The 24283-nt window shown below is 45.9% G+C and overlaps 1 protein-coding gene and 1 long non-coding RNA gene across 2 annotated transcripts in view; one reads left to right on the top strand and one right to left on the bottom strand.

Annotated features, from left to right (window-relative positions):
• Positions 1–7524: 7524 nt before the first annotated feature.
• Positions 7525–24283, bottom strand: part of ERN1 (endoplasmic reticulum to nucleus signaling 1) — a 64302-nt gene continuing 47543 nt past the window's right edge. The window contains exons 11-22 of the mRNA XM_083427380.1: positions 24091–24209; positions 22670–22861; positions 19767–20028; positions 17785–17875; positions 15489–15678; positions 14791–14890; positions 13660–13859; positions 13066–13213; positions 12719–12846; positions 12204–12327; positions 11486–11553; positions 7525–9483 (exon numbers count right to left, since the gene is read on the bottom strand). Coding sequence (XP_083283506.1) covers positions 9277–9483; positions 11486–11553; positions 12204–12327; positions 12719–12846; positions 13066–13213; positions 13660–13859; positions 14791–14890; positions 15489–15678; positions 17785–17875; positions 19767–20028; positions 22670–22861; positions 24091–24209 — 1829 coding nt within the window. The 3' untranslated portion in view covers positions 7525–9276. The remainder of the gene's footprint in view (positions 9484–11485; positions 11554–12203; positions 12328–12718; positions 12847–13065; positions 13214–13659; positions 13860–14790; positions 14891–15488; positions 15679–17784; positions 17876–19766; positions 20029–22669; positions 22862–24090; positions 24210–24283) is intronic.
• On the top strand, positions 9231–11665 carry LOC310671738. Its single transcript, XR_014508131.1, has 2 exons — positions 9231–9369; positions 11507–11665. It is a non-coding gene; the product is annotated as an uncharacterized lncRNA (long non-coding RNA).

Genomic DNA, 24283 nt, shown 5'->3' with positions numbered 1-24283 from the left:
TGAGTTCATAAGTGACTGTGGAGGCCAATTCTGGATCCATGTGTCCTTGCACAGTGGGGACATAGGTTTCCAGGCGGGAGTTGATCACGGTGAGGGTTTGCTAAGCATGCCTTCCTCTTAGCGCGTTTCTCCTGAGTTTGAGCATCTTAAAAGCCCATGACACCTTTGGTAAAGGCCCTGGTACCCTTTTCGCTCCCGCATCTGGTTTGCTCCTAGAGTGAATGCCTGCCTTTATTGATTTGCTGCTGGGCGGGGAGGCAGCTTGAAAGGAGACCAAGTCTCTACTTACCAACTTCAAATGGCAGGAAAAGGAAGAGAAATTGCTACTGTTAACAGATTTTATGGGTTTTGGAATATGCAGAATACAGTGGTACCTCTGGTTGCGAACGGGATCCGTTCCTGAGCCCCATTCTCATCCTGAAGTGAACGCAACCCGTGACGAAGCCCGGAAGTAATGCGCTCCGTTACTTCCTGGTCACCGCGGAGCGTAACCTGAAAATGCTCAACCTGAAACATACCTTGGGTTACAGACACTTCGAGTTGTGCGATTTCGGGTTGCGCACCGTGCCGAACCCAGAAGTACCAGAACGGTTATTTCCGGGTTTCGGCACTTGCTCATGCACAGAAGCACCAAATTGCACTTTGCGCATGCACTCTGTTGTAAATAAAAATATGCCCTTTTCCCTTATGGGGTATCCAAGAGCCCATATAGAGTCCTTACATAGGTTCCCTATTGGTAGGAGAAAATAACAGAGGCCAACCAGAGAATATTGAGAAGCAAAGCAGCTAGTAAGCTTGATCTTTATTGATCTGTTGCAACAGGGTGCTCCCCTCACACGCAGGAGAGGAGGAGGGACCCAGAAAAATGGCGTGCAAGGCCTTATAAAGACTTTTGAAATTGCCACCCTGTAGATCAAGACCACCCCCAGAAACATTATGCATACATCACAGAAATTTAAATGTTGTTTTTTCCCTGTCACAGTTTATCTCCTGTCTGGCAAGTTACTTGATTGGATTTCTTGGGGAGCCTGGCCATTCTTTTGTAGTGGTAAAATACCTATTTCCTGGGCCAGGTCACAGGCCCACACCCCATTCAAACAGACATATCTTGTGAGGAAAGAGACAATGGGGAGGCTTTTCCAGTTTAACCTTGCAGAGAAAGGATTTGGTCAGTTTAGGAATCAAAATGGTTCCAGGTTGGTCTTCCTGTGTTGATCTATGTGTGTGCAGTTATGAACATTACCATATATCTAGTACCATAAAATTTCTATCACAACAGAAGCACCAAATCACAATCTGCGCGCGCACAGATGTGGGGGTCACAGGTTGCGAACGCTGCGGGTTGCGAACGTGCCTCCTGCACGGATCACGTTCGCAACCCGAGCGTCCACTGTATGCCCTTCTCTGCCTGTCTCTCTGTTTTCTAGCAAAAGTTAGAGGAAACGAAATTATTTATAAGGAGTTGGGATGTGGTAGGGAGAATAAAATGGTGCACAAGTTGCAGACAATTCAAACTTGGGTTCACCTGAAAAGGAGGGGTGAAAAGCAGCGGCGGAGGAAGCTGCTCGGGCGCCAGGGGCAGCGTGCCCAGGGGCAGGGCGAGCTGCCCATAGGGGCGGGGCGCACCGCCCCGGAGTCTGTCTGCCCTACAGTTGGGGGGGGGGGGAGGCAGCCCCAAGCCACTGTGTCTCTCCCAGGAGAGACTTGTGGCTCGGGCGCGCTGCAGGCCCCGCGCTGAGTGCCGCCCGGCATCAGTGATGACACCCAGGGCAAACCGCACCCACTGCACCCCCCTTCCTCTGCCCCTGGTGAAAAGGCATTTATTTGGACTATCCGCAAGTGCAAAATGATATAGTCTCAGAACTAGGGACAGTTTTCTTCCCTACGCTTATAAATACAATTCAGTCTAACTAACCTAGCTGTGTCCACACCATACATTTATTTATTTTTTTTTTTTTATTCTTCTTTTTATTGAATTTTCCAAACAATTCTTCCATAATAAACAGTCCAGAAAAAGTCATATCATACAAACAGCATCCAAGAAACAGAACACAGAGCACCGAAAAACCAAGTAAAGGAAAACGAAAATATATATATATATATATATATATATAAAATTTATATATAAAAGAAACAACACCTTGAATTAAAGAAAGAATTACTTCCCTTCATCTCAGTCTGGGTTGTATAGTCAACCTTCCTTTCAGCGGTTTCCGATCTCTCTCCGTATCTCCACTTCACAGATTTTATATTTCGTCTACTGTAATTTTGATATTACCTAAATTTAGTTCTGTATATGTTATAAATTTATTCCAATTGTTAATAAATTTTTTACTTTTTTGATGCCTGATTCTTTGTGTCAATTTATCTAATTCTATGTATTCAAATAATTTGAGCTGCCAATCTTTAATTGTTGGGATCTTGGGGGTTTTCCAATTCTGTGCCAGCAATATTCTGGCTGCTGCCATCGCGTACTGAAACAATATCTTATCATCTTTTTTAATCTCCTCACCGACCATCCCTAACAGGAAGGCCTCCGGTTTCTTGGGGAAATTGTATTTCAAAATCTTTTTTAATTCCACACCATACATTTAAAGCACATTCTCCCCCCACTCCCCCAGGAACTGTAGTTTGTTAAGGGTGCTGGGAGTTGGAGTTCTGTGTGGCTAAACTGTAGTTCCCAATATTGTGGGTGTGTGCCGTAAATGTATGGTGCGTACACAGGGATCAATAGGTTGTATATCCTAGTTTTCTTTCTTTTCATGAGGTAATTGTTCTCGTTGACTTGTTGAGAACAGTTAGGTCTATAATGTAGTCATTTTTTGTTATGATTGATGGCGATTCTGAGAGCGAGCATCATTTTCCTGTGAGCTTTTCACAGGGAAGGGCTGTAGGCTCACAGGTAGGGCACATATTTGGCACATGGAAGATATGAACTAAATTGGGGAGGAAAGTTCTGTGTTATCTTAGAGGGCTGTTCTTGTGCTTTGTCAGTGTGCAGTGGCTGAAGCAATCCAGTCAGATGGGGCAAGGTGGAAATAATAATAATGATGATGATGATGATGATGTTTGAGGGTATGCATGCTGGGTTTCTGCAAGCCCCTGGGTAACTGGCTAATTGGTTTATGGTAGGAAATGTGGCTATTATTAAGGGGGATGAGGTCATTGATTCAGTTTGCCTTTGTTATCTAGCTGAGGCTAGCTCCAATTCAATATGGCGGCCTGCTTAATAAACAGCAATACTGTGGGTACTGAAATGCTGGAAGGTTCTAGCCAGCTGAGCTTCTGACTGACTGGGAACCTCTGGTTCGGTTGCTATGCTGCTTCTTCCAAGTTTGTTTGTTTATTTCTTTTGCGGCCGAGGGCCAGCTTTCCAACAAGATCTTGACTGTTTTATTCTGTTTGACATTTTAAAATTGGAGCTTCTGATAGCATGCGCTGTTGCGTTATTGCTGTTTAGTGCTATTGTCCATATGGTTTTATGGTTGTTATTGATGATAATGTTTTTAAACAACCGTTTGCTTAGTTTTGTTTATTTGTTGTTGCGCTTGCAGTTTTTGGGAGGAATTCAATGTATGGAATCTCACTGATTGTTCAGTCGGAGCAGCCATTTTGGTTTGCCAGAAGGAACAATCCTCTCTTTCTCTCTCTTCCCCCCAAGTACTGTGCTGGGGGTTCTCTCCAATTGCCCTGAGGATTCACTGTGAACCACCCTGAGACCTGTTGGTATAGGGCTGTATACGAATTTAATACATAATAATGGACCTTGGGCCACTGAGTGCATGTTTTCAACAGGAAATGGAATGTGCAGCATCCATTGCTTAGAACTGGCCATTGGTGGAGACACAGTACTAGACTAGATAGACCATTAATATGTCCCATGTTGTGTAGTCTTATATACACCTCGGGTTACATACGCTTCAGGTTACAGGCGCTTCAGGTTACAGACTCCGTTAACCCAGAAATAGTACCTTGGGTTAAGAACTTTGCTTCAGGATGAGAACAGAAATTGTGCTCTGGTGGCGCTGCAGCAGCAGGAGGCCCCATTAGCTAAAGTGGTCCTTCAGGTTAAGAACAGTTTCAGGTTAAGAATAGACCTCTAGAACGAATTAAGTACTTAACCCGAGGTACTACTATATACAGTATATTTATTTCTTTGTTTAGCAGAGAGGAAAATAAAAGCACAGTCATGACTGTTATAATAGCGTTTCATAACACCTGACTTGATAAAACAGCTGTGCTTCTACCCTGACCCAATATCCTTCTCAGTTATGACTCATTGTAGTTTCATATGCAGTTACATAGCAACAGAAACTGCTCCCCAGAGAGCAGAGTAGGGAGTAGCAGAGGATGAAAAAGCCCAGCAAACAACATCTTCTGCAGCTGCCTGTGCAGGCAACCGCTCATCCTTCACTTACTAGTCTCCCCCATGATTTGGTGAGGCCTTAGCTAAAGCTGCCCGCCCACTGCCAATTGTATGTGCATGCGTGCCTTCTAAAAAGCCAACTTTGGTTACTGGGCTCCTCTATGCGACCTGTTTCATGAGCATCCTGTTTTGATTTCACAAAGTTTACACAGTGGACTAAGTCTACTCTTTATTGAGCATTCATTCTGACTCATTTGTGGGGATAGATATTGTCGCATGCCACCCAATTCCTGAGCGGTGCAAGATTTCAGGGGTTCCAGACGCTTACCCAGGGTTCTTGTTTCCTTTTGGAAATGAGGCACTGCAGAGACTGTGGTGTCTTCATGATATATGGTTTATTTACACAGATATACAACTTGAACCGAAGGCTGTGGTCTAAACCACTGAGCCTAGGGCTTGCCGATCAGAAGGTCGGCGGTTCGAATCCCCGCGATAGGGTGAGTTCCCGTTGCTCGGTCCCTGCTCCTGCCAACCTAGCAGTTCGAAAGCATGTCAAAGTGCAAGTACAGTGGTACCTTGGGTTAAGTACTTAATTCGTTCTGGAGGTCTGTTCTTAACCTGAAACTGTTCTTAACCTGAAGCAGCACTTTACCTAATGGGCCTCCTGCTGCTGCCGTGCCGCTGGAGCACGGTTTCTGTTCTCATCCTGAAGCAAAGTTCTTAACCTCAAGCACTATTTCTGGGTTAGCGGAGTCTGTAACCTGAAGCGTATGTAACCTGAAGCGTATGTAACCTGAGGTACCACTGTAAATAAATAGGTACCACTCCACCAGGAAGGTAAACGGTGTTTCCGTGCGCTGCTCTGGTTCGCCAGAAGCGGCTTAGTCATGCTGGCCACATGATCCGGAAGCTGTACGTCGGTTCCCTCAGCCAATAAAGCAAGATGAGCGCCACAACCTCAGAGTCGTCCACGACTGGACCTAATGGTTAGGGGTGCCTTTACCTTTACTACCTGAACCTATGATGGAACTGTTCGCAGCATGAACACCCCAAAAGGGTCTTCTTTCTCCCATAGCTGCAGCTTTGGATTCCAACAGAAATCAAACATTTTACTCTCTGCCCCCCCCCCAGCATTTCCTGTCTACTCTCTACTCTGGCTAGTATCATTTGCCATGAGCTCCCCTTACCTCATCAGGAAGCTAGCCTGTCCCAATTAGCTTTTAACACTCACTGCATCCAGGATTTAGAGGGGTCTGGCACCCAGGTTAACACTCCAAACTCATAACAATATTCATTTGCATCAGCCACTAGCCTTTGCAGTTTGAATACTTTGAGTTGAAGTGGAGTAACATGTTCTGCCAGAAGCACTTCCCTCTTCTTCCTGCCCTATCCAATGCCTTTATTTCTACCGAAACCATTTATAGTTCTAATTTGAAGTAGAAAAGAACTGTACTTCTGTATTTTGTCAGGCTGTCCTTGTGGATGGTAGGGCATTCTGCCTTATGCATAACTCTTGTGCCATAAACATCGAGACAGCAGTTTCCCATACTGGTTGCGTACCTAGGGGACTTTTGAAGCACATAAACCTTCAAGAAACCTGTGGATTGTAGCTTACGAAGAGTGCTAGGACTTGTAGGTCTGTGAACTAAGTTCGCAGACTTATTGAGGGAGCGGATATGCTTTGAAATCAGTCTGGTTGTGTACACATCCAAAGTCGGAGAATACAGTACAGTGAAACTTTTATTTCGGTCCTTCCCTGAACCTGCGCTAACACTCTAAAACTGCCCTGCACAGACATATTACAGTCTATCAACTGCTACACAGACCAGGTGGTAGGGCAGCGGTTCTCAACCTGTGGGTCCCCAGATGCTGTTGGACTACAACTCCCATCATCCATGACCACTGGTCATGCTGGCTAGGAATGATGGGAGTTGTAGTCCAACAACATCTGGGGACCCACAGGTTGAGAAACACTGGGGTAGGGTCTGACGCAGGCTAAGGTTTCTCTGTCCATCTGCACCACGGGGAGCGGATCCACTAACATATCTATTCTTCTTGCAGCGTCTTTTTATAACGTCCTGATCTCATGGGTCCCAGACGATTCCGGCAGCACTATTGCTTCATCTCAACTCTCAGAAGCCCCAGCAGGTGAATCAGAAAACCACCTGCAGCTATTCTACTTGGACATAAATCAAGCCAAGGTAAGGCCTGCTATGTTCCCTGTGTTGGACATCTTCATGCGACAAGCAGTTGTGTTATGTGACTTGCGGGGGGGGGGGGTTGTATGTATGCACACGCCAGCGTTTATTTTTCATTTAGTTCTGCTTACTGTTGGGGGGGGGGTAGAATTAAAAGCCGTAATTGCAGAGTTATATAATTGTAACTCTCCACAGAAGGGTAGTCAATCCTTCCTGGTGTGTTCTTGCCATAGAACTGTTGTGTGGAACAGTGAGCTGGCATGCTCCCAGCTTTATCTTCTAGCTTTTACTCTTCCAACCCCGAATCTTGTAGTCAGGGCCCTTGGATCGAAGAGCCACACAATACACACAGATATGAATATGATATAAGGAAAGTCCTATGCAGAATTAGATAAATTAACCAGAAGAATTTGAAATCTGAGGGACCAGAGATTCACAGAAGACTGGCGTAAATTTACGGACTATTTGAAAAGTAATTGTGATGATCAGATTACGTTTGTAGCTTTGCAAGAAGTTTTGTGAGGTGAATTATTCGAATTATTGCAAAAATGGATAAAGGGGAGGATGGTTAGTTATGATAATTAAAGGCGATATGAATTAAAGAAATGCAGAAGAAGTGATAGAATGGTGGATCATCAGAGGTGCTGATGGAAGTCCAAAAATAGATTGTATAAGATGTGATGTTTTGTGGTATGTATTATAATTTATATGTTAAAATTAATTTGCCGGGTCAGGCCTGTGACTTGTCAAGACCAGTATCCTGGTTCTTGCAGTGGCCAAACAGATGCCTGGGGGGAAACAAGCGAGCCAGAATCCAAGCACTCTGTTCTCCTGCAGGTTCCAGCCACTGTTATTTAGAAGCATTACTGTCTCTAGTCACAGTCATTGATAGCCTTATTCTCCATGAATTTGCCTGATCCTATGCATGCCATTTTAAAATGAAAGGACACCATACAGCTCTTTCAAAATCTACTTTTAATTTTTGTGTAAATTTCTTATTTTGAAGAAATATAAAAGTACTGTACAGTAGAGCTACAAAAATAGGCAATATGATTTTTCAATTAAGTTAGGTTAAGACTACCATCATTTTCAAGCGTTCACATCCTGTAACGTCCATATTTGCATATCTTACCTTGATATCTGCTGTTGCATTATAAAACTAGGAAAAAAAACCCCAATTTCCCTGTAATGTAAGGCCCAAAAATGATGAGGACAAAAGACAAAGCAAAAAAACCAAATACCCATACCAATGCCCAATCATATAATTAACCATTAATAACTTATTCCTTTTAAGACACACAGAGAGTACAGCCACACAGATTAAAAACTTCCTTATGTGAGAGAACATTTTATCCTGATCTAATGAATATGCTTGGTTGAAAAGATGCAGTATACCTTTTCCTTGTCAGCCTAATTTTTTTTAAAAAAGATTACTGCACCAGAGCGGATTTTACTTTTTTTTGTTTATTCACTTACTATTTTCATTATTTTATAAAAGATTTGGCATGCTTTACACTTGTACCATTTCAAAGTGGTACCACTCTGTAAGTAAAAATTAAATAAATATAAATATGTAAAATAAATATTTTTGGTAAAAGAGTACTACAAATATGACACTGGAGAGCACATCAGTGGGAATTCTTAATGCTTTCTGCACATCACTGTTTTAGGGACACTGAAAAGGGAAACTGCATCCTTCGAGATGGGAAGTAGATGCTCTCTCTCTTTATAGCTTCCCAAGAGACTGAGTTTCTAAAAATACAGGTTTTCCTGTACCTTTTTAAACCGCCAGCTCTGTTTTCTCTGGCTAAACAAATTAAGATTTACAAATAAAATTAAGGAGCGTTTCTAGCTGTGTCAACTGTTGCATCTAAACCACACTATTAAGCTAGTCACATTCTTGGAAAGAAACCGGAAATGACATCTGAACGGATTTCTCTAAAGGAATTAGGGATTCCCAGCACTATAGCCAAACCCAAACCTTGGTCCAGAAGGTTTCTGGATTTGTAATACCGTAGTAGCATGCCAATCCTTCTGTATTTGTCAGCTGTTAGTATTTGGGCTGATGCTTCCAGTTGGCGATTTCAAGGATATAATTTTATGTCTACACAAAACTATTTCAAAACTAGTATTGGGAGGGCTAGCCTCTTCGCTGAACCACTGCACTCGTTTTGCTGAATCTGCCACTTCCCATTAAAAATCAGGGTCCCTGGTTGCTTCAAGTGCACAACATGGCAGTGGAACAAAAGTGGCTGGAAATGGTGTGCTACACTTAAAAGGCTCCTTCCTGAGATCCATAAGGGGCTTGGCAATGTTACGGTTTCAGACTGTCTTTTTATTGTTCTGTGCAGTAAAGTGGCTTGAATGCCGGTATGTAAAGAGCAAACAGTGTAGGCATTGAGAATAATGTTGCTTGTGCCAAGCTGAGCTGTTTTAGATCCTCCCTTTCACTTTTCCTCTTGGGAATTTCCTTTCGACTGCTCCCCGACTTCTGTAGGATAAAGCTTTCTGCAAGTTACTGCATCTTCTTTGGATTCCTACCCGGAGCCCCTTTTTCCTGAGTCAGAGCAGGCAGAGAGTTCAAGGCACGTTGGATAAGTCCGGGACACTCAAAGAGGATTTTCAACTCTCTGACGATCCCTCGAGTCACCCTGCTAAGGACAGGCCTGTTTCACAGCCCTGTTTGTGCAAAGAACAAAGAGTCTCCGGCTCTCAAACACCACCTGCAGAAAGAACGTGGCTGCTTGAGTCCTGCATATAATAAGGCTGGAACAGTCTCTCCTGGCGGCAGATTTGCATAGCATGGTAGGTGTGCAGGAGGAGGTGAGGGAACCGCAAGGTGAAGTAACGTACAAAGTCATCTGGGACGGAACCAAGGGTTTCCTGCACCTCGGGCGGAAGTTCTCTATAGTGGTGTTTCTGGAAGGAAAAGAAGGCAGAATCACAAGGTATTCAGTGCTTCAGAGGGGTTGGAGAGGCATCACCCCAGGCACCCTCGAGGCTGGAGCCACAGGGCCAGGCCTGTGTCAGGTTTTCAACATCAGAATGTATCACCAGCCAAACACTGCAATCTGGCGATACACCCTGATGGTGGGAACAAGCTGCACTGGCCCCAGACCGATGAGGTGGAAGGCTGCCTCAAACCAGGCTCCTCGCAGGGACGGTGCAGCTTGTTCCCAGCTGAGTGAGCCCTGATGTCCTTCTGGCTTGAGGCATCGGGGCTCACGAGATCAGGTTAATGAAGTCCCTACCCTGGGCATTTAGAAGAAGAGGAGTTTGGATTTGATATCCCGCTTTACCACTACCCGAAGGAGTCTCAAAGCGGCTAACATTCTCCTTTCCCTTCCTCCCCCACAACAAACACTCTGTGAGGTGAGTGGGGCTGAGAGACTTCAAAGAACCCAGCAGCTGCATGTGGAGGAGACCGGTTCACCAGATTACAAGTCTACCGCTCTTAACCACTACACCACACTGGCTCTCAGCCCCCTGGGCTTCTTTAAACTGCTCTGCTGAGGAATGTGTGGGTGCCTCAGCAGAGCAGTTTGAAGAAGCCTATGGAGTAACGTATCGCAGGTGAAACCGATGCTGCTCCTAGCAGCCCTGGTAGCAGAGGGACTTGGAAGCGGCATTGGTTTCACCTGCGATATGCTGCCCAGGTGAAGCCACCAAGGAGTGAGTGACCTGGGGACAGAAGCAGCGGAGACACTGTGGCAGCCCCTTTCCTTCACTGAGCTCCAGCCCAATGCCTTCAGCTAGCCACAGCCACTCCTCCACATGAGTGTGCCCACCATGTTGCTTTGCAAGGCTGCGATCGTTCGGTCCAACCCTGGCCTCGCAGAGCTGCCAGGGCAGTGTGAATGTGCCCTGCAGCAGTGGTGTTGGAGATGAGGGCTGGGCAATGTTAGGCTTTCAAGATCACAGTTTGGCAATAATCCGCGGGGTGAAACTGTGTTGGCTCTCTTTGTTGGAGCGCTTTTGCCCCGGCCTGCTGCTCAGCTGGGTGGAGAAAAGGCTCCTGCCCGCTAGCTGAGTGAGCCCCAATGTCCCTGCTGCTTGAGCAGCTGGGATATTAGGGCTCCGTGTGTTTGACTGCCTTCACCTTTGCCCGTGCTGTCTCTTTCCTCCCAGGGGGAATAAATACACCTGGAGGAAAAAGATGCAGCCCACCTTCCCAGGCGAAGACCGCAAGGCGCAGGGTGCAAAGTTACCCTGTCCATGCCTTGCAGAGCCCACCGCTAATCCCTGTGCCAAGACAAGCATGCGCTGGCCTGCCTCAAGAGGGGAAGTCGAACGGAGCCCGCATTGTTGGGGGTTCCGTAAAACTGTTTAGCTGAGGCCAGGGCATGCTCCTCAGCCAAGCAGTTTAAAGAAGCGTAGGGACTCAAGAGGTGGCAGTTTCACTTGCGACACACAGCTGAGTGAAGCCATCATTGTAGTCGGCCCCTCATACTCATCCTGGGCAATCGCCCAGTCCTACATCGGGGGGGGGGGGGGCGGAATTCAGCCTCCCCAACATTTTCAAGGAAGGGGCCCCTGTGGTGGGCAGAACCTGGCAAGTGTGGTAGTGTGGTTAACACGCTCTACCCCGCTGGGGGGGTAGAGTGCATTCCTCACGACGCTCTGCGAGCCTCTCAGCCACCCTTCAGCTGGAGGGCACCATGAGAAGGACGCAAGAGCTCACAGCCCCCGGTGAGCCCTGCAGAGCTGGCCTTGCAGGCTGTTGGGTGGGCAGGCGGTCCGGTGGGAGGTGGTGACTCCAATGGCACAGCGTGCCACCAGCCAACAAGGGCTTCACCTCAGGCACCAAACCTCCTTGGTGCATGAGGAGGCCAAGCCCCATGATGCCATGACCCAGCTCCTCTAACCCTAAAAACATGCTTTCAATGGTATTTATGCAGTTGGCTTCTCAGAATTCACGTACCTTGTTTCTCATTGCCCGCAGGAGATCTCTTACTGAGCCGCCTTTATAGGATCGGAATCTTCGAAGATCTGCAAGAAGTAAAACTGGAATAATTAAAAACTCAAGCCAAGCTGCCCATTTCTTTCCTCTTGGTAGCCGGGTACCACAAAAGAAAAATAAAGAAACAAGTGGTTTTGCTTTTGCTTTTTACTCTATAGTGGAAGAATGATCAGTAAGAGTGACGTACCTACGGGACTGCCTCTCCTGGTATGCCCCGCGGAGGACCTTAAGGTCCACAAATGACAACACTTTGGAGGTCCCAAGCCACAAGGTGGTTAGTTAAGTCTCAACTAGGGCCAGGGCCTTTTCAGTACTGGCCCCGACTTGGTGGAATGCTCTGTCACAAGAGACTAGGGCCCTGCAGGACTTGACATCTTTCCACAGGGCCTGCAAGACAGAGCTGTTCCGCCTGGCCTTTGGTTTGGACTCAGTCTGACCCTCATGTTTCCCTCCGCTTATGGTTGTGATCTATGGGCTACTTTTAAAATGAGGCTGCATTTTAACCTGTATTTTAAATTGGGTTTTTTTTCCTATTATGATTTTGCTGTAATTTTACTGGTGTTAGCTGCCCTGAGCTCAGCTCTGGCAGGGGAGGGCAGGGTATTATTAATAATAATAAATTTTAAGTCTTAAGTAGCCCCAACAAGTTCTATATGAAGGTCACAAAATGAAGTCTCACCTGTCTGCAGAGGGACTGTGATGTGCTCCCGCCAGTCCATGTTCACCACTGCTCTGCCTCCTTTCTCTAGCTCCTTTACTATTGGACCATCCAGGGATTCTTTTTCTATTCGATCACTCACATCCTAAAATCGACAACACACATTTATGGCCTGTTGAGATTCGGTTCCAGAATTATGTCCCCGTCCCCCCCGGCAGAGGTTCCCGTTTCGACATTTTCTATCTGAAACCCTAGAGAGCTGCTGCCCGTGTGGCCTAGATGGGCAAATGGCCTGACTTGGTATAAGGCAGATTCCTATATTGAGTAAAAGGTTCCAGTAAATGGCAGAAGTCTCGTTCTCCAGCAGCCCCAAGATTAGTGACTGCGGCTCCCTCAGCACAATTATCACTCCAAAGCAGCCTCAGGCCCAAATGCAGTACAGTATAGGGTTCTGAAATGTAGCATTTCAGTGTATATAATCCAGTGCAGATTTAAGCTTGCAAAATTAAATATCAGACCAAAGGGTTGCGACTCACCTGGAAAAACTGGAGTTGCTTTTCCAAACTCCAGAAAAATGGATGCTTTAGTACACAGTTAGCTGAAGGACGCTTCTGAGCATCTGTACTTATCATTTGCTCTATCAAGTCATGAGCAACTATGTCCTCTGTTGAAAAAAAGAGAAAGATATATGTATACAGAAGAGTCTGTGCAACTTTGTGAAGTTCCACGAGCAAAGTTCAAAATTTGAACTCCTGAGTCTCCTTCTCTATCTAACAACTCTTGAATGCCACGGTTGTATTTTCTCTAGGTATAAATATACATTTATTTTGGAAACAACAGAAGTGCACAGCTTCAGAATAATGGAAAACTTCTGTTTGCTTACCATGCTTCTCTAGATTGAGGAAGTCTAGGCTGTAGGCACCCAGCAAAATGTTGGCTTGCCGCTGCAGGGATTTGCCAAATGGATGGTTGCCTTCAGAGATCACGTAGTAGAAGACACATCCAGCTGAAAAAATATCCACTGTGTGTGTCTGGAAAGAGAGATTGAAATGTAACAGCAAATGAAAGTATGCAAGTTATTGGCAGCAACATAAGAAACTTTCTTGCACCTTTGGATGAGACCTACAGGTATACAACTTTTAATTATAATAACTCAGAGCTCAAGGACCCTAACACCCATGTCTCACTCATTGTATACTAGTCAGATAACTCTGCCAAATCTGCTGTGGGTTGTTGTTGTTTTATAAAAAAAATTCATTCCAGTACTGAAGTCTCTAAACCTCAAGCTTAGTTTAAAAGATGCAGGGGAGACATGACAGGCCATGTGGCTTCTCCAGGAGGAAGCAGCAGCTGAGATACATTCCAGACATCGTGATATTGATCAACATATCGCAGTATTTAGCTGCTGCTATATCACCATGTTGAAAACCAGATATGGCCCAGGCTCAAGTCCTAAGAAGATGTGCAGCCGACTTACCGGGTTCTCTTTGCAGTCCTCACTCAGTATCTCTGGAGCAATCCAGCCTTCAGTGCCTGGGACCCCGGACCGACGGCTGAAACTGTGCCTGCCGACTGCAAGCTTCTTGCAGAGGCCAAAGTCGGAAATCATGGCTTTGACCTTTCCGTGGGCATTCGGCATGGAGATGAGGATATTGTGCGGCTTCAGGTCTCTGTGCACTAATGTAAAGATAGTGGAAGCAGAGAGAGATTCTAAATAGTAAAAAGAGCCATTGTATTGCTAAAATACATTTTTCTCAATTCAACAGGCTTATGTTACATGCTTACTCCATTAGCACAGATCTTTCCCAGTTTTCCTTTAAATTTGGGTGGGCTGGAGGGCATTACTACTTTACTGTGCACCGGAGGGAAACTCAGGTTCCTTACCTGCACTTTCAGATGCTGACCCCAGACCTTCTCATGTGCTTCTAGCTAAGTATGTGACATCACAATAGGACATAGTAAGGACAGGTAAAAAGGTAAAGGACCTCTGGACGGTTTAGTCCAGTCAAAGGCAACTATGGGGTTGAGGCGCTTATCTCACTTTCAGGCCGAGGGAGCCGGCGTTCGTCCACAGACAGCTTTCCAGGTCATGTGGCCAACACGACTAAACCGCTTCTGGCGCAACAGAACACCGTGAGGGAAACCAGAGTGCATGGAAACACCATTTACCTTCCCGCCGCAGTGGTACCTATTTATCTACTTTCGAACTGCTAGGTTGGCAGGAGTTGGGACAGAGAAACGGGAGCTCACCCTGTCGCGGGGATTCGAACTGCTGACCTGATCGGCAAGCCCAAGAGGCTCAGTGGTTTAGACCACAGTGCCACCCGCGCTCCCTATCAAATCTGTTCTTGCCTTCCAAAACTTTTAAGGCTTCACTGGGGACCACACACACTCTGCACTGGGGTGAGTTGTCATATTTCCAAACCCTATTATAACTGAGCCCCTAACTAAAGCCTACACTACAAAGGGGCAATCTGCACCGACGGCCTTATATCTAGCAATAATAATACCATTGCTCCTTCCCAGCTCTAAGTATCCTAATTTTCTCTGAGAGAGAAAAAATTGAGCCACTGCAGTGGTTGGATATTAAAATAAAATGGTTTCTCACCAATATTGAGAGAGTGGAGATACGCAAGACCAGACATCGTCTGTTGCAAGAGGGTGATCGGCTGCAAACCATGCTGACTGAAGTCCTTCTGTTCCACATACTAGAATTGCATATAAACAAAGTCAAAATGAGTTTAAGGCTGCAGTCCTATGCATACTTCCTTGGGAGTAAGCCTCATTCAGCACGGTGGAACTTGCTTCTGAGTGAACATGCAGAAGATTTAGCTGCACAGCTTGGTATTCCCTGCACTCTGTGTATGATCTTGTATGCTTAAATTAGTGCTAATGGGAGAGAATTAGAATAGAAGCAGTCTATTCGCCTCTAGAAAATTTCCTGGGTGTGATTCACTGCCATATTATGCACTGAAAATGTAGGATAGAAAAAAATCTATTCAGATGCAAAGCTCTCACCCCATCACACAATCAAGCTTGAAAAAGATACAGTAAGCTTGCAACTTATGCACATTTAACGTGCACTTGGCAATACGCTTGGGCATCCAGGAAAAGACTGAAAATCCCACCACCATTGAACGCAACATGTTTTGACTATATGCAATTTTGGCTTTAGGCTGGATCCCTGGACTGTACCCCCCAAGTAAGTTGTGGCCTTACTGTAACTTAAAATGGAAACTTCTCTTCTTTCGAACTGCCAAGCCCTCCCAGTTTTAGCTGCAGATGCATGTATAATCAATAGTTTACCTCTTGTAAAGTCGCGGCACACAGCTCAAGGGCTATGTATTGGAACTGACGGTCCTTTTCCGTGCAGAAATAGCGGATCACGTTTGGATGTTCATCAGATTCCCGTAACAGCTGCACCTCCCGGTCAGCAAAGCTGAAGCATTCGGGGAGAATTCTCTTCACGGCAACATCTCGATTGTCAAATGTCCCCCTGTAGATACAGCAGAGAAACTCCTTAGCATTTAACTGTGTTACTCAGCTAGGATCTTGCCTTGCTACCATGCTTCCAATTGTATTGAAGGAATTTTATTCTGGGTTGGAAAGAGAAAGGTTTTGGTCTGTATGAATAAACATGTGAGTAAGTTGATGCACGAGATGGCTTCCTCACTTGTGTGGCCATCACAAAGATGGCAGTTATGCTGCAAGGGGTGCCATACTTTTTCCTACACAAGAGACACAAATAAGCAAGAGAAGCAACTACTCAAAGAGTGGCAGAGAAAATTAGCCAAAAATTGGAAATTGCAAGAAATACCAACAATAGAAGATTGGCAGATGAAGATGTTGGATTTTTTGGAGTTGGCCAACCTGACTGGAAGAATCCGCAACCAGAAGGAAGAGGAGACACAAGAGGATTGGAAGAAATTTAAAGAATATTTAGCTAAATATTGTGATATAAAATTAGAAAATTCTTGGAAGTAACAAATAGGTTTAGGGGCGAGTAAGTGGTAGTAAATATTAAGGATTAGAATATTAATAAAAGAGATGAAGATAGTAAATGAAAGGAGTGAATATTATTAGAAACATGAATTTGGAGAACTGCTCTAGAGGGGTTATAATGAAATTCAGTTAGAGGGGATTTGAGGAAGTCAGTTATCAATGTAACGAGAATTAGAGATTCGCAGTAAGAATTTTTTTTGTGTTTTTCTTTTCCTTTCCTTTTTTCCTTTTCTTGTTGTGTGTTTTGTAATGTTTTCCTTTTTTTCCTCTCTATGTGATAAATGTGGAAACCAATAAAAAAAAATTGGGGGAAAAAAGAGGGGCAGAGAAAAAAGTGCCATGGGTGGCACCCAATGCCTGTGCAATAAAATTTCTAGTTTCTCTACTCCTCCAGCCTTTCTGCGCACTTTCATTATCTGCTTCAGTGGAATTCACCAACCCTCCAGAGGAAGTTTTTGGGACGCCTGCAGAGGGAAGGAGAAGCCCTGTTGTGCAAGTGGACGGGCCTCTCACACTACAGTCAATCCCACTCTGTACTTCGAAGGATAAGCTGGAAAGTGTTAATGTAGTATGGAATAAATATGGTGACAGAGACCATGCAAACCTTTGAAGGCCATTAAATTAGTTTTTGGTGCTGGAAACAGATGGAAAGAAACAGAGCCATTCAAAGTAGCACTAAGCAGCTCTGTTTGCAGCTCTGTTTAATCGAATGATCTGACCTCCCCCCACACCCCCTGGGCCAATTGGGGTGCTAGCATGAGCTCATCATGCTAGCAAGAGTCCATGTGTGGGCTTCTGCTAGCAGGGCTTGTTAGTTCAATCCTGCCCTATGTGAACATTTGACACAGACATCAGCAAGTGTACAAGTAATATAGGCATGCATGAGTAAAGAAAATGCAATAAGAAGAAGAGTTTGGATTTGATATCCCGCTTTATCACTACCCTAAGAAGTCTCAAAGCAGCTAACAATCTCTTTTTCACTTCCTCCCCCACAACAAACACTCTGTGAGGTGAGTGAGGCTGAGAGACTTCAGAGAAGTGTGACTGGCCCAAGGTCACCCAGCAGTTGCATGTGGAGGAGCGGAGACGCGAACCCGGTTCCCCAGATTACCAGTCCACTGCTCTTAATCACTATACCACACTGGCTCTCTAGATAATAAGAGCTGTTTCTTCCAACACACCCTCAGGAAAAGAACCACAGACACTGGCTTAATAAGCACCCCTCAGGTGCTTCCAGGCAACCTGTTTATTGAGCATCCACATCCCAATTTGTTTGCACAAGGCTGGTGGGAAACTTATGCAACATCAACAGTTTACCGGGCATTCATTTCAATTGGCTTGTGGGGAGGTCATGCGACTTTGCGTCAAGAAGAAATTGTTACACTACACTTGCCAGTGCATTTGCCTTACTGCAAAGAGTCGTCTTTTTTACTTGTACTTTTTTTTTAAAAAAAAGCTAGCTTTGCAAGAACACCAAGTCTACTCTAATGGTGCAACAACCTGAATTTGTCAGAATGCAATCGAATCCCTCCCACAGTATAGCAACAGTCTGGAAGAAGCCTTTGCCTCTGGTGTACAGCATTCATATCTGGTGCTTTACCTGTAAACAATGGTTCCCTCAGCTCCATGTCCAAGCACATCCTTCGCGTTGAACGAAATCTTTCCAACTGCTATAGTGGCCATGTTTTCATCTGGAGAAGGGCGGAGAGGAAAGGGGGGGGATGAACATACCCATGGCACCTTTTAGGCACATATTCTCACGTGGCACTTAAAGGCTCACCATGAAAGGAAGGGAAGACATTTAGGGTACTTGAAGGACTTAACGGGTCCTTAAGGAGGGACACGGGTGGCGCTGTGAGTTAAACCACTGAGCCTAGGACTTGCCGATCAGAAGGTCGGCGGTTCGAATCCCCGCGACGGGGTGAGCTCCCGTTGCTTGGTCCCTGCTCCTGCCAACCTAGCCGTTGGAAAGCACGTCAGTGTGCAAGTAGATAAATAGGTACCACTCTGGCGGGAAGGTAAACGGCGTTTCCATGCGCTGCTCTGGTTCACCTGACTAAGTGCCTTAGCCATGCTGGCCACATGACCTGGAAGCTGTATGCTGGCTCCCTCGGCCAATAAAGCGATATGAGCGATGCAACCCCAGAGTCAGCCATGACTGGACCTAATGGTCAGGGATCCCTTTACCTTTAAGGACTTAATTGGTTTCTTTTAAAACAAAGAAGTATTCAGATTTAGCAACACCAGTTGCAATAATAGAATTGCCGAAGTGACCCCAATCTAGTCCAGCCCCCTGTTAATGCAGGAATCTTTCATTCAATGTGGGGCTCAAACCTACAACCCTGGGATTAAGAATCTCACAGTCTACCAACAGAGCTATCTGGCCTCATTTATGCTGTACACTAAGCTGTGTAATCAGTCTGTAGGGGTAACAGCAAAGACCAACAATTGCATTGCCATAACAATGTTCTTATCCTTCACCCAACCTTCACCTGACAGGAGTTGTTACTGCATATGTTGACAGGAGGATGAGCAATTCTTGCATCTTTCTCCTTGACATTCTGCTGAAATCTCTAATGCCAACTGACGGTACCACCTGTGTACCAGTCTCCGCAATGGAGGCACATGGAGAAAGGTGCTCAGTGTCTGTCCCATAACTGCGGAGCTCTCTTCCAGCTGGTTGCTTGCCAAAAACTAAACCGGGAATGTGCTGTCTGTCCTAGCTTTTGGGCATTGGGATACAATACAAGGATTGTCTAGAAAAGTTCCCAAGACTGACACTGTGATTAGGTAGTCCTCGGTGTCATACAAGGTGAACTGAACCAACTTCATTGAAGGAATAAAAAGGTAAAGGGTCCAGTCATGGCTGACTCTGGGGTTGCGGCGCTCATCTTGCTTTATTGGCCCAGGGAGCCGGCGTACAGCTTCCGGATCATGTGGCCAGCATGACTAAGCCACTTCTGGTGAACCAGAGCAGCGCACGGAAACGCTGTTTACCTTCCCGCTGGAGCGGTACCTATTTATCTACTTGCATTTTGACGTGCTTTTGAACTGCTAGGTTGGCAGGAGCCGGGACCGAGCAACGGGAGCTCACCCCATCACGGGGATTCGAACTGCTGACCTTCTGATTGGCAAGTCCTAGGCTCTGTGGTTTAACCCACAGCGCCACCCACGTCCCATTGAAGGAATAGATGTATGCTAATTCATGTATGTCCAAACTTTCAAAAGATTCATTAAAAATAATAATCTCTACGCCTGATCCTGAAATAGGCTGGGGACAGAGGGCTGTTGACATCTCTCCATCCAGGCTTGCTTAAACCTTGGTAGAAGTGTGGTCCTACATTCTTAGGCTGTGTATACCCTCCCCATTTAGTCTGGATCCAAACTGCTGGTTCGGGCATCGGTGCACTTGCAACATTAGCCACGATCAATATCTATCCTATGGTTGATTATGAAATACTGTGTCTTGATCCATTTTTCCTATCTGAATGGGGGCGGGGGCAACAACCTAGCTGCATTTTAAGCTGGCAATGTGTACACAGCCTGAATCTACAAGAAAAGGTTAAGTTTGGCTTTTATCACCTTCTTCTTGCTCCGTGGAAAGGCAGCTCCCGACATCAGAAGCGGAGACGTTGGAATAGGCAGAGTGGTTGGATGCTTTTGGAGACATGTTTGGTGAGCTGGTGGCCGAGCTCTCTGGCCTGACGCAGGAGCCATCCAGGAATTCTGCCTCGGGGGGCAAGTCAATGGGAGGGTTGAAAGGCTGCTGCTGCAACAGCTGTATCTTCTCCTCCAGCTGTTTCTGGAATTGCTGATGTTGTCGCTGTTGCTGATTATGCACACTCTTAAGGTGGGGAGGAATATGGAGGGAAATTAAACTTTATTTTGTGAATCTCCAACGGCTGCTTTTCTTGCGTTTAATGTTTACTGTATTTTTCGCTCCACAAGACGCACTTTTTTCCTCCTCTGTGTGCCTTATGGAGTGAATGCCTACGGATGGCGGCAGGATCCCGTTGCAGTCGCAAGCAGAGGATCCATGGCTCCCCTTCCTTCCCTCCTCCGTGGCTTGCTTTGAAGCAGCAAAGCAGGAGAGGAGTCGCTTACACTGGTGTAAGCGGCTCCTGTCCAGCTTTGCTGCTTCAAAGCGAGCCGCGGAGGAGGGATGGACGGACGGACTCTCCTTCCCTCCCTCCTTCCCAGCTCAGCTCGCTTTAAAGCAGCAAAGCGGGAGATGAGCTGCTTACACGAGAGGAGGCTGCTGGGGTTCCTGTGTCGGGGCCGTTCAGGGCCGTGCTGTCTCCCCGCTCGTCGCTCCTTGAGCCGCATGCTAAAGAAACATACAGCTCCTGTCCCTCTCCCTCTGATATACCAGTAGTTTATTAAATAATTTAGTACAACATTTGATTCAGAATATTTCCCCCCAGTGGCGTAGCGTGGGGGGTGCAGGGGGGGCCGGCCGCACCGGGCGCAACATCGGGGGGGGGGGGGGCGCTCGCACTTGCAGCTCTCTGCCCCTACCTGGCTCACTCACTCTCTCTCACTGCAGTGCTGGCTGTGCGAATCCGATCCGAGCCGCCGGGTCGCCGCCCACTGTGGAGGGGAGGGTGCCAGGCGTGTGGTGCGGAGAGAGAGCAAGGGACTATCTGGGGGAGGGACAGTGCAGCGGGGGGGGGCGCAAATTACTTGCCTTGCCCCGGGTGCTGACAACCCACGCTACGCCACTGTTGGCCCCCCCCCCCCCCGTTTTCCTCCTCTAAAAACTAGGTGCATCTTATGATCAGATGCGTCTTACGGAGTGAAAAAATACAGTACTTGTTTTGTGGCTTTAGGTTGTATCCAATTGTATCCCTCCATTCATGGTAGGGTTTTTAATCAAGCAGAGTTTTCCGTGAACAGAATTTCTGCTGATTCCTCCATCTCTGTGCACCCCCCCCCCACACACTTCCCCTAATCTCCAGGGAATTGGGTGCGCCCTCTGGAACAGTGTGGAAGGCTGCAGGAGAAAGGAGAATTTGCAAAAATCACCCCATCCCCTCTTACAGGGCAAGGAGCTTCCCATGAGCAGAGGGGCACTCACGGTTAGCTTCAACATTAACAGCTTTAATTTTCACAGCTTCCAACCATGGAACGCTGGTTTCATACAGTGTCAACAAACAGGAAATTCATAGTGCAATTAATTTAAAATGCATTTCCCAATAATGATAAAAATGCACATTATAATTGTTTTACTTTGAGATAAAAACATGCACTTTTGTGGGAAGCAGCTGACATGGAGCTTCAAGCAATTTCCCAACCCCACACTTAGATGTAGCTATTTATCTTTGTCCCTCCAAATAGCGTGGGGTATTCCCAAACTATCAACTCGGTTTTCTAACGTTTCGGTTTTTGAATGCCCAAAACCCAAAAGTAAATGCTTCCATTTTCGAACGCGCCTCAGAAGACGAACAGCTTCCGCTGAGGTTTCCTCCCCAATTTTCTCTATTGAATTTGCAGACCGCCCTCGGTTTCCGAACATTTCGGAAGTCGAATGGTCTTCTAGAACGGATTACCTTATTTTTTGCTCTATAGGACTCACTTTTTCCCTCCTAAAAAGTAAGGGGAAATGTGTGTGCGTCTTATGGAGCGAATGCAGGCTGCACAGCTATCCCAGAAGCCAGAACAGCAAGAGGGATCGCTGCTTTCACTGCGCAGCGATCCCTCTTGCTGTTCTGGCTTCTGAGATTCAGAATATATTTTTTCTTGTTTTCCTCCTCCAAAAACTAGGTGCGTCTTGTGGTCTGGTGCGTCTTATAGAGCGAAAAATACGGTACGTTCAAAAACCGAAGTACCACTGTATTTGATACAGAATAAAGATATCCCTGACTTAACTAAGGACCAGTTCTTGGAGTGCAGACTTTTAAGAAAGCTGTTTATAAAATTAATATATAAATGTGCATTACTCTCTTGTACCCCATGGGTTATTTTAAAGATTACGTTGCTAGTTGCCATCAGGACTTATTGAGGTCATGTTTGGGAGGGCATAAATCTCTGTTTAATAAAAAACGACCTCAAAATGTCCATGCTCTTGCTGTTAGTCTGCACCAACAACGCCGGCCCGGTTAAGGGGTGATATGATAGCCATGTTCAAATATATAAAAGGATGTCATATAGAGGAGGGAGAAAGGTTGTTTTCTGCTGCTCCAGAGAAGCGGACACGGAGCAATGGATCCAAACTACAAGAAAGAAGATTCCACCTAAACATTAGGAAGAACTTCCTGACAGTAAGAGCTGTTTGACAGTGGAATTTGCTGCCAAGGAGTGTGGTGGAGTCTCCTTCTTTGGAGGTCTTTAAGCAGAGGCTTGACAACCATATGTCAGGAGTGCTCTGATGGTGTTTCCTGCTTGGCAGGGGGTTGGACTCGATGGCCCTGTGGTCTCTTCCAACTCTATGATTCTATGATTCTTATTGATTCACAAGACTAGCATGCTGCAAACTGGCCAATTACCATTGGATATGTGATGACAAAGGCTATCCAGCCAACAAGCAGGAAAGTGCTCAGGATGACGGTCGCCGTGTCCTTGAGTATGGAATCGACGGGAGCCTCTGGTCGTGGTGGCGTCTGGCCGGGGGTCTCTCCAGCATTCTCTGAAATGGGAGGAGGCAGGTCCTTGCTGGAACTGCCACCCATATTGATTGCCTGAGAGAACCAAAGACAGCATTAGTTCAAGGGGCTTCAAATGGAAGGAACAACCTCGATTAGGGCTGCCCAGCTGCTTATGAAAAGGGCACTTGTCAAGAAGGATAATGGCTTGCAAAGTTAACAACGTACAATTAGGCAAAGGTCTATTTTTAATGTTCCTATGCCACCTTTCAGGGCAAAACCCTCCCCCAAGGCAGTTTACATACCAAAATGGAACATGAAAATGAATACAAAACAAAATTTTCAACCCTTAAAAGATCCGGGGTGGTGGGGAGTGAATAAAAAGTGGCTAGAAATTGCACAGTGCTCAGTGTTTCTGAGCAAATATATCAATAACTGATTCATGCTTTTTAAAGACATGATTCCGACCCAAGATAGCCATGCAAACACGATTTTCACTATTAAGCAGATAGAAATAAAACAAGGAAACAAGTCTGCCATCCTTTAGAGCTTATTTCCTATGAACTTCCCTGGTCTTGCGAAGCTGCCTTTGAAGCAGTTTGGCCATGTTTCTCAATAAACTCACTGTTGCATTTATTTAAACATAAAACATTATATATATATATATATATATATATATATATATATATATATATATATTAATACTCCTTTCTTAAATGGGGCTCCCTGTGTTCTCCCATCTAAGGGGCCAAGATCTTCCACGCCTGCTTAGCTTTAGCTATACTGCTGCATCAGGTGTTCCTGTGCTGTTCACAAAGCCCATGAACTCACACTAATGAGTTTGTACTGAGTGGCTTTGAACGTTACCCCCCTAGGAAGGAACAGGGTGTACAAGTTCCTCCGCTGCCTCTGAAAGAACATCGCATCTAAAATACAGCCTTCACACTGCTCCCAGCTGGGAGACCCACAAGCTTCCTGGTTTGGGGAGAACGTAAAGGTCGTATTTTGAATGAGATATTGTCGCAGAGCAACAGAAACAGAGGCCGATGTGTGCACCTTGTTCCTTTGCAGCATGGCGAACATCTAAGCGAGAAACACATCTGACTGGAAAAACTAATGGACGATTCCCCCCACCCAATCTGTTTAAAAGCATGCTCAACCAAAAAGCACATCCTGCAATTTGCACCCACATGACTGAGGAATCTCATGCAAATCCTGTCTCCCCCACCTCATTCACGCGCATATGTTTTACACAACGTGGAATGTATTCTGTGATGACACTTTCCTAATGACGCCGTTAAACGAGACCTCGTTTATTCACCAACCTCTTCAAAAGCAGCTTTGTCCGAATCCGCCGGGATCACATTTTCCTGCCGCTTTGGCAAATTGCTTGGGAATTTCTCCAGGATCTTTGTTGGGGCCGATAACGGTGTTTCGTGGTGCCCTGGAAACAAGAACGTGCTTTCTGTTATTCCCAGGAGGAAAAGATGGCCTCACTGGCCCTGCTACACTCCCCAA

The sequence above is a fragment of the Podarcis tiliguerta genome, assembly GCF_965153285.1.
Source record: "Podarcis tiliguerta genome assembly, chromosome: 2".
Taxonomy (NCBI): Eukaryota; Metazoa; Chordata; class Lepidosauria; order Squamata; family Lacertidae; genus Podarcis; species Podarcis tiliguerta.
Note: the sequence above shows the minus strand (reverse complement) of the source record. Positions and strands in the feature narration are given on the sequence as shown.